The following is a 17,601-nucleotide window of genomic DNA, read 5'->3' on the forward strand; positions in this document are numbered from 1 at the left end:
TTGTCCTTGTTTAAGAAGGAACCGCTTTGTAAATGGGGATAGGTAGGAATTGGGTCAAGGTTGAGGAGCATAGTGACTGAAAGTGTAGCAAGGGCAAGCAGAGCAGGGACTACTCACAATACATGATATGCTGTTACAGATACAATGTATAGCCTTGGAATCAGACTGGCAATAAACACACACATATGTACATATATGGGTCCATATGACTTGGTCGACAGTTCATATGGTCGATTGTTTATTTGGTCGACAGTTCATTTGATCAGCAAGCATTTGCCCCCTTCCCCAATGTTGTGCGACCCTGGAGTTGATATATATAGTTGGGGGTGTGTGGGGGGCACAGCCCCCCACATTGGGGGGTGTGGGGGGTGAAGCCCCCCACCTAAAATGCTTGTCGATCAAATGAACTGTCGACCAAATAAACAGTCGACCATATGAACTGTCGACCAAGTCATATGGCCCCACACATATATATATATATATATATATATATATATATATATATATATATATACATATAAAACAATGAAAAAAGGAAAGAAATGAAGGCAATCCTATAATAAGGGGGGCAGTGTAATTACTGGGAAAGGGGAATGCAAAAGGAGTGTGTGCATTTAAACTAGGGTCTGGACAAAAGGAATGTGAGACAATGAAGACACTGGAGAAACTGGAAAAAGGTGGATTATTTTATACCAGGTGCATCTTTTTTGGAATACAGCTGAGATGCAAATGTTGCTTGGGCTAGGATTAGTAGCATGCAGAGAAGTAATTATGATGTGCTTCTTCCTTTTCACAAGGTCTTGCAGCATGGTACATTCCTCTTTTAATGGTAAATTGGTTAACTTTAAAAGTGAACTTATAGCTATATGGCCATTACTTTGCCAGCTTTTGGCTTTCTGGATGACTCACATACAAAGCACTGTGTGATAATGCACATCCAATAATTTTAACCGAAAGTCAGTCAAAGATATCAAGAGGCCTGACAGAAAAATAGAAACAGTTCTTGAGGGTGAGCTATTGGTTGTCCAAAGAGTATTTTGACAGTTTTCTGCTGTATGGTTGACTGAGAGGCTAGTTTAATATCTGTTTGATTTAGACTTAGAAGAAAACAATCACAATATAAAAGGAGCCAGCGACTCTTTATCACTTAATGTGACTTGCAGGAAATGTTCAAACTTGTGTAAATAATTTGTTCTGGCAAAGAGGAGTGTACACAACCAGGGTTGTTTCGTTAGTAAATGGAAACATGTCACTGAAATTTAATTAAACTGCACCACTGATCTCAGAGTACTTTGTGAGCTCCTGTTCTTATGCAGTTTTTTTATTTATAAAACAGAGAGCTATAATGAAAAAAAAACTTAATGAAAAAAAAAACTTAAGAAGTACCTTTATTATTGTTAATGCCAGTATGATGAGAAATTTGGAAACAATACCCATCAATGATATCATATCATGGAAAACTGTTGTAAATTTATAAATGTATATATCTATTAGGTGCCAGGCTGAGTTCAGTTACCCAGTTACCATTTCATCAGCAAATCTTCTTCTTCTGCTTAATACATTTCTGACTCACTCAGTGATACAAGTTTTCTTGTTGTATAGTATTCTTATTGCCATTAATTCAAGACAAATTATATTTTAGTTTTGCACAAGTTCAGAGTTTGATATAAGTTCAAATGCTAATAGAAATGAAACAGTATTGTTCTTCTGTTTATTTTACATTTATTATTTTCTCTGTTCTTCAGTTTAAGTGTAAAAGTTGGTATCCCACAATTCCATTGGAGTGGGTGGGGTTACATAATTATGTATGCACATTTCATGTTAATCAGCATACATATTTTTGGCCTGTTGTACCTATTTTTCATGGACCTTTGTCCAGATCTTTTATGATTCCAAGTTTAGGGGCATGTACAGTGTAATAAAAATGTGCGTCTTCCTTTTTTCTGATGGTGTTAGAGCCTGAATACATACCTTCATGCTGTATATGGGAAGAATGAGTTAAGCGGTGCATAGGGTGAGAACTGCTACAATTAAGATGGTGTCATAAAAATGAAAGGCCTGACAGGAGAAGACATGGATGGAGTTATATAGTTCAGAAAGAAAGGGTAGACCTTTTAGAAAGGGTCTTGAGTTTTTCACATTCCAGAAGAATTGCATTGGTGTGGTAACCCATGCATAATAGGTTCATAGATTCATAGGTTGGTACTAGGCTGTTGGCCCTAGGGCCTATACAAGCCTAGCCATAACAATTCCCTGGCTATTTCTTCCCACACTATTTACTTCCCTGGACCCCTGTCTAGCAGGGTGACTGACGTGATCCCTGGGGTGAATTTCCTTTCTCCCATCCAGTCATCAAGGTTCCTTTTGAAGAGGACCAAAGAGGTGCTCTGCTTGACATATTTGGGCAGTCTATTCTAGAGTCTGGGGAGTCACTGGGTCAGGTTTAGATCCCTGGAGCATGTGGCTCTGAGGGATTTGGATTTCTTTAAGTGTAGCATGTCCAACAGCTCTGGGTTTGACATGGCCTTGTATGTTAAGCAGAGATCGCCTCGGAGTAGACGATATGCGACAGAGTATAGCTGGAGTTTTTTAATGCGTTCAGCATAGGGCATCTGCTTTAGGCCTGTGATTCTTTTAGTGAGGTATTTCTGTGGCCTTTCCAGTTATTACAGATGTCTTGAGAGGTACATACAAAATGGGGCGTTGTATTCTATAATGGGTCTAATGAGGGATGAGCACAGTGGGACAATGACCTCCTTTTTTCTGGATGAAAAGCCCTTAATGATGAGGTGTGCAACATAGAAGGACTTCCTAACTGTTGTGGCAATGTGGTTATTAAAGGTGAGACCACTGTCCACCTGTGTCCCTAAGTCTTTTATCACACTTTCGTGTTTAGTGTACTGCCACCTATGTGGTAATTCACGGGTACATGTTTTTTCCCAAAGGGGATAACTATACATTTCTTGGCATTGAGCTTGAGCCCATGGCTCTGGCACCAAGAATCTCTTTCTGTAAGGCCCTTTTGTAGAGTATCAACATCATTTGGGGATTCAATAATGGCTCCCAATTTGCAGTCTTCTGTGAACTTTGTTAGCCAGAGTCCCTTACCGTTGGTCTGTACTTCAGAGAAGTAGATGCCAAACAAGAGAGGACCCAGGACTGAACCCTGAGGTACTCCTCTTGTCACTTGTCTGGAGCTGGATTTGGAGTCAGCTACTTTTACAGTATAGGTTCTGTCAGTAAGCCAGTTGGCAACCCATCGAGTGATGTAGGGATTAATGCCCAGCTTACTAAGTTTATCTATGATTCCAGAGTGGGGGATGGTGTCAAAGGCCTTGGTGAGGTCCTGATAGGCTGTGTGGACTGCCTTACCCTCCTCCACAGCTCTGGAGACTGATTCGAAGAAGTCAATCCAGTTCAGGAGGCAAGATCGGCCCTTCATGAACCCAAACTGGGTGGGGTCCAGTGTTTTAAGGTTGCCATTGTCTTTGTTTATAAGTTCCATGGCCTTGCAGATCAGGCTCGTCAGACTGATGGGGTGATAGTTCCCTGAATCCAAGGTGGATCCCCCCTTGTGGAGTGGGATAACTGTAGCTGTGCGCCACTCAGTGGGCATGAAGCCTGAGGCGAGGATATGATTAAACGTGACACTTAGGTGAGGTGCCAGTTCATTTTGTAGTTCATGTAGTACACAACCCGGGATGTCATCTGGTCCCATGGATGCTGTATTCTTATCTTTGGAGAGTGCGTTTTTTACCTGTGTGGCGCTGTTATTACTGGAATTTGGCAATCTTTCAGTATTGGGATGGGCTATTTAGGGGGTGAGAGGGGGGTGAAGTTGGCACTGAATCAATCTGCCAGGATTTTGGCAATATCCTTGGAATTAGTATATTTATTGCCATTCTATTGTAGCTCAGAGCAGATCTGAGCATTGCCATTTAGATTCTTGACATAGTTATAGAATGCATTGTGGTTGTCTTTGGAATCTTTGGCAATTTTATTTTCATAACTAGCTTTGGAGGATTTTATGAGGTATCTCAGCTTCTTACTGAGGCTGGTAAGGGAGTTTTTTGCATCCTGGGATTTTCCTCTTTTCTGCAACAGTTTCTTCCTTTTGTTGTAAAGTTTGTTTATGGCAGGGGACCACCAGATTGGCTTCCTTTTTTGGAGGAGAGCATCTTGGTTCTATTTGGGATGGCACAATTTATGCATGAGTGGATGTGCTCATACAGTGTCTTAGTGTAGGACTCAGCAGTCGAGCTTTATTTGATAGGCTCACCCTGACTCTGCTACACTTTGCTGTGTGGGAAAGGTTGGTTTGCTTTTTATTTGTTGTATTTTGTATTAGTTTATTGCCTTTTTATATTTTGAGTGCTGTGATTTGTTTTCTTTACCTTGTGTTTTGCTTGTGTTCTGCTTTTAACTGCATATTAAAACTTCAAAAGACCCCACAGCTCTGTCTCTTGTGAGTCAGGCAGAAATTTTCCCCACTCCCCCACCCTGAAACTGTCTTTTCTTAAATACCACTGTCTTTCTAGTTACCTGCCTCTTATGTTAATTTGACCATATATCTCATTTCCTCTCTGCTTTCACTGGCTTGTGTGAGTAAGCACAAAATTATCATTTTGTGAAATCACTCCACTTGAACTATTTAAATTTATTGGCCATTCTACTGTATTCCATAGTACCGGAATACAAAAGTGATCACCCCCTTTCAATTATCTTACTGTTTTAAAAATAGTGACTCTTAACTTTTTAGACAGGTAAAACTGAAGTTACCTACTTTCACATCTAACTTCTCTAGTGCACACTGCAGTGTTTAGGATAAACCATTTTTTCTTTTCATCTTACCTTTAAGCATCCATGTGACTAGCACTTGCTCTGATACCTGCTGGAAAGCACTAGGAAGCCTTAAACTGATACAAGCACTCAACTGTCCTTATTAATGAGAAATTAATCATAGGCACTAAACAGCCTATAATTGCAAAGTACCTTGCTAAGGTAAGGGAAAACAGCTCCTGCATTTTTTTTTAAAAAAGCACCAAACCAGGCATGTCCAAGGGTCAGCTTCCATTGATTTCTCCTGTCCACCTGGTGAATCTGGGCATACTAGGGCAATGCAGCAGTTGCCTCATGTACACAGATAACCCTCTCCTCCTACCACCCAACACTACAACCTGTGAGAGATGCACTTACATAGCCAAACTGGAAGCAAAGCTCTCTCCACCCAAGATTGTGCTAGACAGTCAAGAGGAGAAAGTTAACACCTGCACTACACCTCAAGCAACACATAGCATTCACTGGATGATAGCTGCACACATGTATGGGGAACAAAGATTTATTCTTGCTGTTCTTCTGGTAGATTGAATTCTTTGTACAGTGGTGAGAGTACTGAATACGTCATGTTTGGTTTAGTCTGGCTCCTGTGATCCTTTAAATAGTTTAGGTATTTATCCTGAAGGTTTCAGCCAGTCAAAGAAGATAGAACACAAGTGAGAGCCCATTGGTTATTCTATTAAGTGAGCATACCTTAGTCGTGTTGTGTTTTTACTTTTTGTAACCTATTTCAGAGCCAGAAAGGCAATGTGGTTACTGTAAAACAAAGGAGAGGATGTCAACAAAGGAAACACCCAACAAATATAAATGTCACACTTTGTAAAATACTGTACTTTAAGCTTAAGTGGAAACCATATCTCTCAACCTGGAAACATCAAAAATCTGGACAAGGTCTATGAAAAATAGGTACAAATCTGTGTGCTGATTAACTTAAAATCTGCATACATAATTATGTAACCCCACCCACTCCAGTGGAATTGTGGGATACCAACTTTCAAACACAAACTGAAGAACAGAAGAACAGATAAACCAAAAATATGGCACCAGAGTCCCCCTGCAGCCATTCTAATGTCCCATTACTTGGCTATTTTGCCCCATTTACCATAAACACTAATGTGTGCATACTGCTTTACTTCTACAATGCTTATTTGGATTGTATTTTTACATTTTATAGCACAATGCACAAACACTAATAGATGTCTGCTAAACAAAGCAATACTCTCTCACAATGAAAATAGACTTGGCATTAAAACTACTTTGCCCTTGAAACTCACATTCATTGAAACAGCATTGAAACCCACACCACTTCCAAAGAAAATGCATCTGGCCAGTGGTGGATAAAGATTACCTTTGGGCTGTTTTCAAATTATAAGCCCCTTGCACACAAAACAAGAAACATACATGTGTTCTTTGATACACCTTCCTGACTTTATTAAACTATATTCCTTGTATAATACAGCACATTTGTTAGACTTAGAGCTCATTTTAAATTTATTGTTGAACATTTTTTCAGTAGGCAATGAAACAAAATGCATGAACCAATAATGACAAAACTGCCCAATTCAGAACATTTCCATCATCAAAGTCTATTTTCACACACACACAAAATCCCATTTTAAATTTATTGTTTGAACATTTCTGCAGAAGGCAATGAAACAAAATGCATGACCAACTAATGACAAAACTGCCCAGTTCAGAACATTTCCATCATAAAAGTCTACTTACACACACATACTATATATATATATATATATATATATATATATATATATATATATATGGTCTATATTAGATGAGTGACAGTTCCGATGTTCGAATCATAGATGGTCGACATTATATGATCTAATGTCAAAAAGGTCGAAGGTGAATGTCAATGGCTTTTCACGCTCAGAATGGGAAATTTTCCCTTTCTGCATTGAAGTGCATTCTCGGAGTTGGTATGTTTAAGTAGGGGGGGTATAGGGGGTGCAGGGGGCCTTGCCCCCCTGCTCAAAGTGGTAAGGTAAGTTTTTTTTTTATTTTATTATATAGTCGATGTTTTGAATTTTGCTCATATGAGTTTGCTCATGTGAGGTTCGAAGTTTTAAAATTTTGACTATATAATATAGACCATATATATAGGGTCTATATTACATGATCAAATGATTAGGTGATCAAACACCTAAACACTGACCACATAATATCGAACTACAAAATAGTGAACACCACCGGGAAACGTTTCCGTCGGCCACAAAAAAAATTGACTTTGCAGCCAAACTAAGTGAGGGGCTTAGACCCCCACATCCCTCAACGTGGGGGGGTGCCCCCACACCCCCCCAACTAAATATACCATCTCTGAGATTGTTCCACAGTGGAGAAAATGGCAAAATCCAGCGAATGGCCAAGGGAAATCTTTCTCTGCATTCGCTGTTCTTTGCTTTCGATATTACATGGTCGATGTAGGTGTTAAATCACCTAATCATTCAATCACATGATATAAACCCATATATATATATATATATATATATATATATATATATATATATATATAAATAAAATGACAGTAGTGTAAGCCATAGGCATCTTGCACAGCTTCTTGCACTTATTTTCAATTTCAGTTTTCTTTTTTTATTTTAGGGGTGGAGACAAAAGCCCAGAAACCAGGGACACATTTTAAACATTGCTTGTATAATTCTGGAAAGTTGCTAGAATAAAATGTTTTGTTACCACCATGCATTTCACTACCAAAACTTGAACCCAGGACCCTTTGCACTACAGTCAGAGCAACATACCGCTATGCCAAATCAGCAGTTTCCTGAAAGATAGGAAGACTGAAACTGAAATGGCTGTCATATAGCAAATTCAGTTCTCACTTCTCGCCATAACTCTCAACCTCTTAGCACAAAAAAGCTGGACAAAGCCAATAATGGGGGCAGTACAGAATTCAGTTCTCACTTCTCACCATAGTTCTCGAACAAAGCCAATAATGGGGGAATACAGCCCCAAAGTAGGGACACATTTCAAATACTAATGTTATAAATTTAGAAAATTGCTAGAATAAAAGGTTTTGTTTTACCATTTATTTTTTGAAGAATATGAAGTCTGAAATTCAAATGCCTGTCATTATTTAGTGAATTCAATCCTTCAGTGATTTGCCACAGAAATCCTGAAAATCACAGATTTTATGAAGAACAGAACAAAAATATGAGGCATAAATTCACAAGTGTTGGTGGCTAGGGACTTTAGACTCGTTTTACCTGTACCCAGGGTACAGGGTTTGAGCCTGAGTACCTCTAGCCACCAGGTGTATTCAGTTGTGGCATTTTCACTCACACACACACACACACACACACACACACACACACACTCACACACACACACACACACACACACACACATACACTTCTCCAGGTAGGTAGATACTAAAGTAGCTCTGCAGTACTCACACAGCAGCATTCCTTCCAAAATGAAAAGTTTTCAGCAGTCGTTCTGAAAGGAAATAAATCCAGATTAAAAAACATACCTTACGCTACTGCCATTCTGAAATTAAATAAATCCACCATTCCAGATAAAAAAAATACCCATGTAGCAGTTGTTTTTAAATAAGTCCACTATTCCAGATAAAAAAGTACCCACTCAGCAGTCATTCTGGAATGAAAAAGTTCAGCCAGGCTTTAGCCAGCAGCAGCAGTCGTTTCCACCACTGAAGCAGTTAATTGTTATATATTGAAGCAGTTCAGCCAGCAGATCCATCCAAACATAGCAGTTAGTGAAAGCAGTCCCGCCCGCAGATCCATTCAAACAGTGCAGCCAGCTGGAAATGAGTGCACAGCCCTTGAGCTTAATTCCGACAGGCTGATGGAGCTGACATCATCACGAACATGATGATGTCAGCTCAAAAAGTGGAAAAAAAAGCTGGGAAAAAAATTCGGAAATTAGGGGTGCCACTCGGGAATCATGGCACCCCATTATTTGGTCCCCAAAACTCAGTAAAAAATTAATAATTCAGTACAGTTGGGAGGTATGGTGGAAACTAGTGTCACATCCTTTATTCTGCTTGGCTAATCTTTTTAACTTAAAGATATTTTTTTCAGGAATTATGTATAATTGTAAGGTTTGGTAGGGGTGTATAAAGTTTTTATTATAGATAAACAATACTGTAGTGTTTACAGAAAAATTATTGAATAGTGTAAACTTTATTGACCATGAGGAATACCAAGATGTATATCAAATAATTTGGCAAAATAGAATATATTTGTAATATTTGTCATCTGAGTCAGTTTTCCCATACTAGCGTTGAGATCTAAAAATAGGACTCCTGGTCACAGTAAAGGGGGATCAGGAAACAGCTTTATTTTTTGTTGGAAGAACAGTCTGTCATATTCTGTTTCTTTTTTGGCACTGCTTTTACTGGCTTTAGGCGAGTAGTGCCAGTAATCTTCCGCACTACACTTATTAACCTTCTTAAGAGCTTGTCCGCTAAGCCGCATGGTGTGCTTCCACATTCCTTTGGAAGGAAGTTGCCCTGTACCTTCCCTTACAGTTGTGGACTAATGGAGAGGTGCAGATGGTAGCTATTGTGCTGATTTACTGGCATTATTTGTTGCCTGTGATTTCCAGCACTGCTGGGAGAGAGGTCTGTGAGTAGACAAATTCTCAGTAGTGCTTCAGTGTTCTCCTGCCTTTCCTGGCAGAGAGCAGTTCAGTCTGATGCTGTAGTTAATTACAGTCTTTAAATTGATTTGTAGTGCAGGTGTGAGAAAGGAGTTTTTTAGTGTATACCCTAGGAATGACCGTATGATCCTATGAGTGCATTTTCATATTAAGCATTTATACATTTTTTATATTTACCCCATTGTGTAATGAGATTCACACTGGTAGTGCAGTGTGTTACTGTCTTTCCTTGCACTGGGCTGTTTAAGCTGATGGTGTAGCGACTGATCACAAGTGAGAGCGTGTGTACGCACTCCGTATGAACCTAAGGTACCTAGATGTCTTTGCATTGCTGCACGATGAGTATAACTAGTGTAAATATTGGACTGCCATTGTTTGTTTGTTTTTATATGTGCAGGGTGTATTCTCTAGCAACCGCTCCATTACTGAACAGTCCAATACCCATGGTCTAAAAGTACTGTTAAAAAACCTGTACTGTTGTTGCACAGAGATATAAATAATTAAATGTGTTTTATACTCCTGAATCAGAATTTGCATTGACTTTGTCATTTTATTCAAAATCAGATAACTGATCCAAAGTGTTGTTTCAGTTGTTTTGATGTTGTGTTGAGTTACCCAGAGGTACATATGGTTTTACGAATCAAACATGCTTAATTAGATGCTGGTGACTTTAAGCAGTTTATTTTTACTCGTGTAATTTTAGATTCCTTGTGGCTGGTATTTACTGAAAAGACAAAATAAAAAATAATAGCATACACCAGAATAGTACTGGACAATCACTGACCTTTAATGTAGAAGAGATTGTAGTGGCAAAACAGAGAGATGTAACCAAATTCTAGGAGTTTAACCGCTAGAGAGAACTTGAAACGTGATGAGGATATGAGTAAAATACAGAGATTTCAGTTTGAGACAACTGGAAGAAAACAGACCAAGTAAGAGTACTAACCAACCACTCCCCAAAAGTAAATAAGTAAATAACACCTTTGCAAAAACATCAAGGGGAACAATATTTAGAAATGCAGATATAACATGTGCATATACACCAGGCAAAGTTGAGACAAATAGTGTAGAAAGATGGGTATATGCCACACAAAGGAATAGAAAGAGTATGGGCAGTGAAATACTTGTAAATGGAGACTGTCTTGTAAAAGGGGTGGATAAATAGATATGTATGAATCATAGAGTTAGGAGACAGATAGCAACCCTGTATGGCACACAGTTACATGAAATCTCAAGTTGTCCTGAAAACCAAAAGCACTTGAATCCACAAGTTTATATTATGCAAAGAACCTAACAGCTGCAGTTGAAGGAAATACTTGTGCATGTTTTTTTTAAGCCTGTTCAAACATTTGACGGCAGTAAAATGAATATATACAAATACAATGTAATTTATTTCAGTTATTTTACTGAAGACGGTGAAGAAAAATAAAAAAAAAGCACTTTTCCTTTTCTCAACTCTTTTATTCACATGCTGACTATATCTAGTGCCTTAACTTACAGCCTTTAAAATCATTCATATGCATAACTTAAGGAACTGTAAAATGTATATTAAAAAAAGAAAACTGCATTAATAGGAGTAGGCTATTTGACGCTTGAAAATTGCTGCTTTATAAACTTCATCTTCATAATAGTGATAACCCGATCCTTAGTGATAGCAACTTTGTAATGCTGATGGAGTTAATGCCTCCTTTACCAGGAAGAGATGGCTTGCAGAAAAATAAATGATAAAATCAGTATAGGGTTACAAAAATGGAAAACTTACTAATGATTCTTAAAACAGATTGCTTGCTACATCTGCAAGAAGTATGAAGGAAAACTAGAGGTGTTTAAATACTTGTTAGTGGGGCATTAGTGTTGTCATAGTAACTAATGTAAAAGAGTAGGTAGGATAATTAGAGTTAGCACAGTGAGTTGAGGTGTAGGACTATTTGTAAAAGAGGAAGTAAAAATAAAAATCCATACTTTGTTAGGAAAAAAAACACAGTTTAAATCAAAGACATTGTTGGAAATTGTTAGAAAGAAACTCAAGAGTATAACATGGTGGCACTGCATAGACCACCCAAGAGTACAACAGATGACCAGAACAAAATGTCAGACTTTAATAATCAGTACTATATTATAAACAGTACCACAGCAGCTAGTCATTTAACCATATATTCAGTGGACTGTAGAATGTTAAATGCTAGTGACACTGTTTGTAAAAATATGTTTTACAGTATTTAGTATGAGTTATATGAGGGAGTTAACACACCCTCTGAAAGAAATCATATCTGTGATTAACTTTGTTTAAATGAAGATCACTAATGTAGTAGTGCTTTGACATTACTACCGTTGTTAATGACAACAGCCACAGTACTATTATTCCTCATCTTGTGTTATTAATGGTTAGTTTATTAGCCAACAACACAAAAAAACTAAAAAAAAATCCATTTAAAAAATGAAGGTAGTGGCTAATTTAAGCTAAATCTGAAGGATCTGGAAGGAAGGACTCCTTCAAGTCAGCATCTGTAAATGAACGTTACTACATGACAGAAAAAAATGTATCTCTTAGACAGGAAAGAAGGCAGGTGGAGTTGAAGTTACTAAGAAAAAATATCTTATAAAGGAAACGAAAGGTTAAACTTAGATTGAAAAGGGTAGACATTGCGTTTAAATTGTTTTGCAAAAACTTCAGAAAATTATAAGAAAACTTAAAAGTAAAAATTGACAATAAAAACAACATGTAAGTGATACAACACAATGACAGATGCAGGAAAATAACCATAAGAGATATATGGATTATTGTACTTCAGGACACAGAAATGCTAAGCAGGTTAGAGACAACACATTTCTTCAGCTAAAACTAGCTTGTGGGTGGATTTATAATGGCATTATGATGGCTGTCATTGTTCAAGCACATACACAGAAGGTACAAGATGGTTTGTGGACAATCAAAATAAATGAGGCAGCAGGAATGGTTAGCAACAGCAGTGTAGAGCTAAGAAAATCGAGAGGTAGAATTACAGGTCCTCGGCCTGGATTTTTAAAAGATCTGTAAGATATGCTAAACCTCAGTTAGACTGGAATAGCTCTGTGGTGGATCCCATCTGTAAAAGAAGCAGAACTTTTGTATAACAACAGGTATACCGACCATCTTCCAGAATATCAACTTCAGGACAAAGTCTGGAAAACATACCTGAAAAAAAGAGGGAAAAGTGTAGACTGTCTCTGTAAGTACCATGTGTCAACATGGATGTAAGCATAAAGAATCAACCGACTTATGCACTGCCTGTTTCTGTAGTAACATAAGGAAGGTTGTGGAAAAGAACTTACAGGTGATGTGTTATGCCTTGGCTTTTCAAGAGCATTGGATATCGCACTGTACTCGAACCCTTAGGAGTTCTGGAAAGAGTTACCAAGTGAATCACTAGCTGGAAAAAATGCAGACCATGAATGATTAAACAGAGGCTTACATCATGGAGGAAATTGCATTAGTTCGTACTACACTGCAAGGCTTAGTTTTAAGCCCACATCTGTGTTCTTGTTACAAACATGATATTTCACAAGTGCGATAGTGTGTATTAAGTATGCAGATAATGTCAAGGTGGCTGACTTTATAGTTACTGAAACATATGATGATCACTTTCCAAAATAATTGGATTAACAATGATGAGCTATAAATAGGATACAAGTTTCATAGATATTTTTTAGTCAAATAAACCAGGGCACTGCATCTAACATGGTTAATTCAAAATAGTAATAACTATAAATACTGGATGTCTTGGTGAGCAGAACGTTCTGTGTTACTGAATATATTAACTTGGGGTGTAATGAGTATAGCAAGGAAGGGCTTGTATCATCACTCCAATTTATTGTACCATTAAGAAAAGCATAGGAGACAACGCAGAAGAGTAATGAACTCCATCACATATGTGGAACTTTACACATGAAGTGAGAGGCTTGCTAAGTTAAGTCTATGTAGTCTGTGTTACAGAAAAATATGAGGTCATTCAATATTAGTGCATGTGATGATCTCATGCTAGCGTATAAGTCATTCAAAGAGAAATTTACCAACTGTTTTGATGTAAAGGGGTGTGTAGTATCAAATACTTGAAATATGTTGCGGTTATATTACAGAGGTCAATTAAATCTGTAAAAGTATAAGCGAGCAGGTTTTAGAAATAATTTCCTATTTTACAGTAGTTAAGTTTCCTAGTGTTTAATAGAGAAGGTCCATCATTAGCAGATTATAAGAGTAATCTGGACAGTAAAGTGGGGCATTACAAATTTAGAGAGTAATGTCTCTGGGCAGGCCTAGAAAATACTGATTTTAGACCTAAGCATTTAAACTGTTTACTAAATAGGTTAGCTGATCTCTGTTGAAAAATTTACAGTGAGGAGTTTTCTTATCAAGAATTGTTTCGTGGGTTGCTGTCTTTTATGTGTGTGTTTACATGGTGTATCATTTTTTAGTTTGCGTAACTTCCTAGATATGTTTCATATTCCTCACATCCAAAGAACTACCTACTCTTCTGTTTTCCACTCCATGTTTAGCTGTCCTTTCTGGAAATAGTTTTAATGATTCTTAGAGTAATTGAGGAAGGAAACATAATGATAAAGGAGGAAGCAGAATGTAGTTTGCCTAATTACTGTTTTCATCCTTGCATATTCTTCCTATGGTGTTCACCTGAGCTAGAGGAATAAGGCATAGATTCAAGGTTGTGGCATTCATAAACAATATTAACCATACTTTAACTATTCTTTTCCATGAACAGGCATTACATCCCAAAATGTGCTGATCACTCTGCATCACAGAGAGGTATGTCACATTAGTATCTCTTTCTCCCCTTCACAAAGTAGTGGACAACTCATTTGTTGTACCTGCAACCTTCCTTCTGACTCTCCACTAGTGACTGGAGCTTAATCCCAACTTTGGGCCATGTGAACATGGAGTGACAGCAAAATCAGTTACATGTGCTAGACAGCAGGTGGCAATCATATTGGAATCTTGTATTTGCTAGCCTTAGTAAAAGAGTGCGTGAAAGGGTCACACAGAAAAATTAAAAAAATTCTAGGCAAGCAAGAATTTCTACTGTGTGATCCCTCTAACCACGTGTATTAGAGGCACATGGGGAATAGGCAAATGACCCTTAAGAACATCATATGTTTCAGTTATATGGCGATTCAAAAAGAAAAAAGTCACGGGCATTCAGTATCACCATATAGCTGAAACACCTGATGTTCTTAAAGGTCATTTGCATATATCCCATGTGCCTTTAATCCAAGAGGTTTGAGGAATCACACAGTGAAAATTCTAGCTTGGTTACAATTTTCTTTTAGTTTTTAATGCTTTCTAGCCTTGGATAAGTGTTAATGAATCACACTGTATGCACATCTAAGAGCATGACTATTGCATAAGGTAAAGGAATCAAAAATAATTCTGATCATGTTCTGTAGTTTTATGCAAGTTTTCTAAAGTTCTTAAGAAGGGCATTGTGTGCTTGTTCAAAATCTTCTTCTTCTTTCGGTTTTTCCCAGTTAGAGGTCACCACAGAGGATCACCTGTCCGCTCATGATTGGCAGTGGAGTTTTTTTACGGTGTCGAGTTGCCAGCCCGGTGCCCAACCTTCCACAGAAGGCATGCACTCACGCCTAGGGCCAATTATTTTTGGGTGTCCAATCTACCTACAGCATGTCTTTGGGATGTGGGAGGAAACCGGAGCACCCGGAGAAAACCCATGTGACCATAGTGAGGACATGCAGACTCCGCACAAAAGGCACCCCAGCTGAGAATCGAACTGCAGAACTTCTTGGTGTGAGGTGGCAATGCTAACCGCTGCCATAACTGTGGTTGTTGGAACTACAGAAGTGTAGTTGCAAATGTGGGAGAGTATACATGTTGAGATTGCTGTATTTGTATGTCGTGGTGTATCTTGTGTGTTCTCCCTACTCAGGGGTACTGTGATCTCAGAATTAGCAGGGATGTGGGAGTTATAGGCCTCCTATAAACACTTTAAAGGTGTAAAAACAAGTTATAGAATTTACTGATGCTTGCTGAAATCACAGTTTAACTTTTGAAATGTTGGGTCTTGCACTTCTTATAGAAAGCCTACTGGGCTCTACCACTTCTTAATCCAAAGAAAAAGGAAATTAATGTACTTCTGCAGTAATATCTGTAGCCCTGTACTGCATCATTGGGTGTGTGTTTGACTGCTACTAGTTCTGTGTATTAGAAGTAATAATACTAATGAACTGATTAAGAGACTTTAGAAAATAATTTCACCAGGCATGAAATGTAGTAGAGCTTTTTCTGAGGTAAAAACACAAAGCCAGTTCATTGTTTGTTTGCTTTTTATTTTCCAATATGCAGTCTGAAATATTCATCAGAAAACTTCTGCATTGCTAATTTAATGTGATTTATTGTAGATATGAAAATATTAACAGGTTTTTATTTCATTTTCTTCAGGGACATTCCAGCTATATTACACACCTTGACTGGTCACCAGATAACAATCATATCATGTCAAACTCAGGAGACTATGAAATCCTATACTGTAAGTAAAACATATTATTAGATATTAGTCATGGCAACATAAATGCCCTAAAATGGTGAAATATCCTTTGTGTTTTAAATTAATGTGGATTTTTTCTAGCATTTGCTCTACAGAGTGTTTTCAACTTGAGTATAGTAGAGACTGTTTCAAGAAACCACAGAAAACACAGATTTATTGAACGACAATTGTATTGTGCCAACAAGTGTTTGCTAAGTCACTCTATCAAGTTGTATAAAAACAGCATGAAAACTGAATAATATATATGAACATCAAAAATGACATGTCAGATCTTTAAAATACCATTGGTTAAAACATTACTTCCTCGACTGCCTAGTTTTTAACATTGGTTTAATGCTATTAACCTAATTTAATCCAGGAAATTTGTCAGTTTGTAATATATTTATCCATTTAAACTCAACACTCTCAATTTTTACTAACATATTTCCTCCTCTTCTGGTATTTTCTAAAATGTTCTGCAATACTAACAATTTCAAGTGATATATTTCACCCATTTTGTGTATATGTTTAAAAAGTGCATTTATGTTTGTTCGTCTCCTGATATAATCTGTTCCTTTAATTTGCAATTTTTCTTTACAACATAGTAACCTGGACATGCCAAACACAGCTAAATTTGTAATATTTGTAGAGTCACAGTCGGTATAACCGTCAGGTCTGAATTCCCATTTAGTAGTGGGACGTTTAAATTTCCTTTCTTTCTATATAAACCTGCAAACCCTACATTTAGTAAAAGGTACGGTTCCTTTTGCTGACTATATTTTCTTGCTGTTGTCATTCTGTGTTTTCTGTGTTTTTTTTTCAGCCAGTCTCTACAAATTTGGATTGCCTCATTTAACTTGGCTTGGATTCACCTGCTAGAGCTTTCCTTTTTTTTCATTCTTTATAGTGTTTCACCTTTAGCCAGCTCGGTAATGGGTGCCATAGGTGCCAGAAGTTCAGGCAAGAGGGGATGATCAAGAGGATAAGCACCTGCTGTCCTTCCTCAGGAGGAGAGTGTGGGTCCCTGCTTCCACTGGCGGGTGCTGTGACAGATACCTCAGACCATGCTTTAGTATGGTAGCACATAGAGGTAAACACTCATTAGGTACATATATTACCATCATGTATGTGTCTGCCTGAGAAGGAATTGGGTACTTCTAGGTAAAAAAGAATCAATTATTAAACAATTAGTTTGGCCTCTGGGTCACTGCAGTCCCTACCTGCTGTCCACATTAAAAGTGAGGTATATAGGATGCAGTGGTCCAAATAACTTGAAGTACGTGGTAAAAAGCGCAAGTAATCAATACAAAAAATATTTTGACTTCACAATTAAAACACACACACACACACACGCATATATATATATATATATATATATATATAATTTTTATGCCCAGTTGTTATTATCAATAAATAGATGTAATGTTTTCTAACGGTTCAGCAAGTACCTGTGGAGTAATGTAGGCAAACATGTTTGTTTCTTGATGATGCATCCTTTAATTTTTTTCCTGTGTTTGCAGTTTGCATGAAACTGAAATGTGTTTTGCAACCCATTCATTGCTGAATTACATGTTATATGTTT

At 37.6% G+C, this 17,601-nt stretch overlaps 1 protein-coding gene across 4 annotated transcripts in view; it reads left to right on the forward strand.

Moving 5' to 3' along the window:
• The window catches only part of EML4 (EMAP like 4), a 1,975,061-nt gene that overhangs the window by 1,841,463 nt on the left and 115,997 nt on the right, over positions 1–17,601 (forward strand). For all 4 annotated transcript variants that reach the window (XM_044060268.1, XM_044060269.1, XM_044060261.1 and 1 more), the window contains one exon: positions 15,935–16,022. In XM_044060268.1, the coding sequence (XP_043916203.1) occupies positions 15,935–16,022 (88 nt within the window). The remainder of the gene's footprint in view (positions 1–15,934; positions 16,023–17,601) is intronic.

The sequence above is a fragment of the Protopterus annectens genome, chromosome 1.part0 (assembly GCF_019279795.1).
Source record: "Protopterus annectens isolate FY-2018-M chromosome 1.part0, PAN1.0, whole genome shotgun sequence".
NCBI classification, from domain to species: Eukaryota; Metazoa; Chordata; order Ceratodontiformes; family Protopteridae; genus Protopterus; species Protopterus annectens.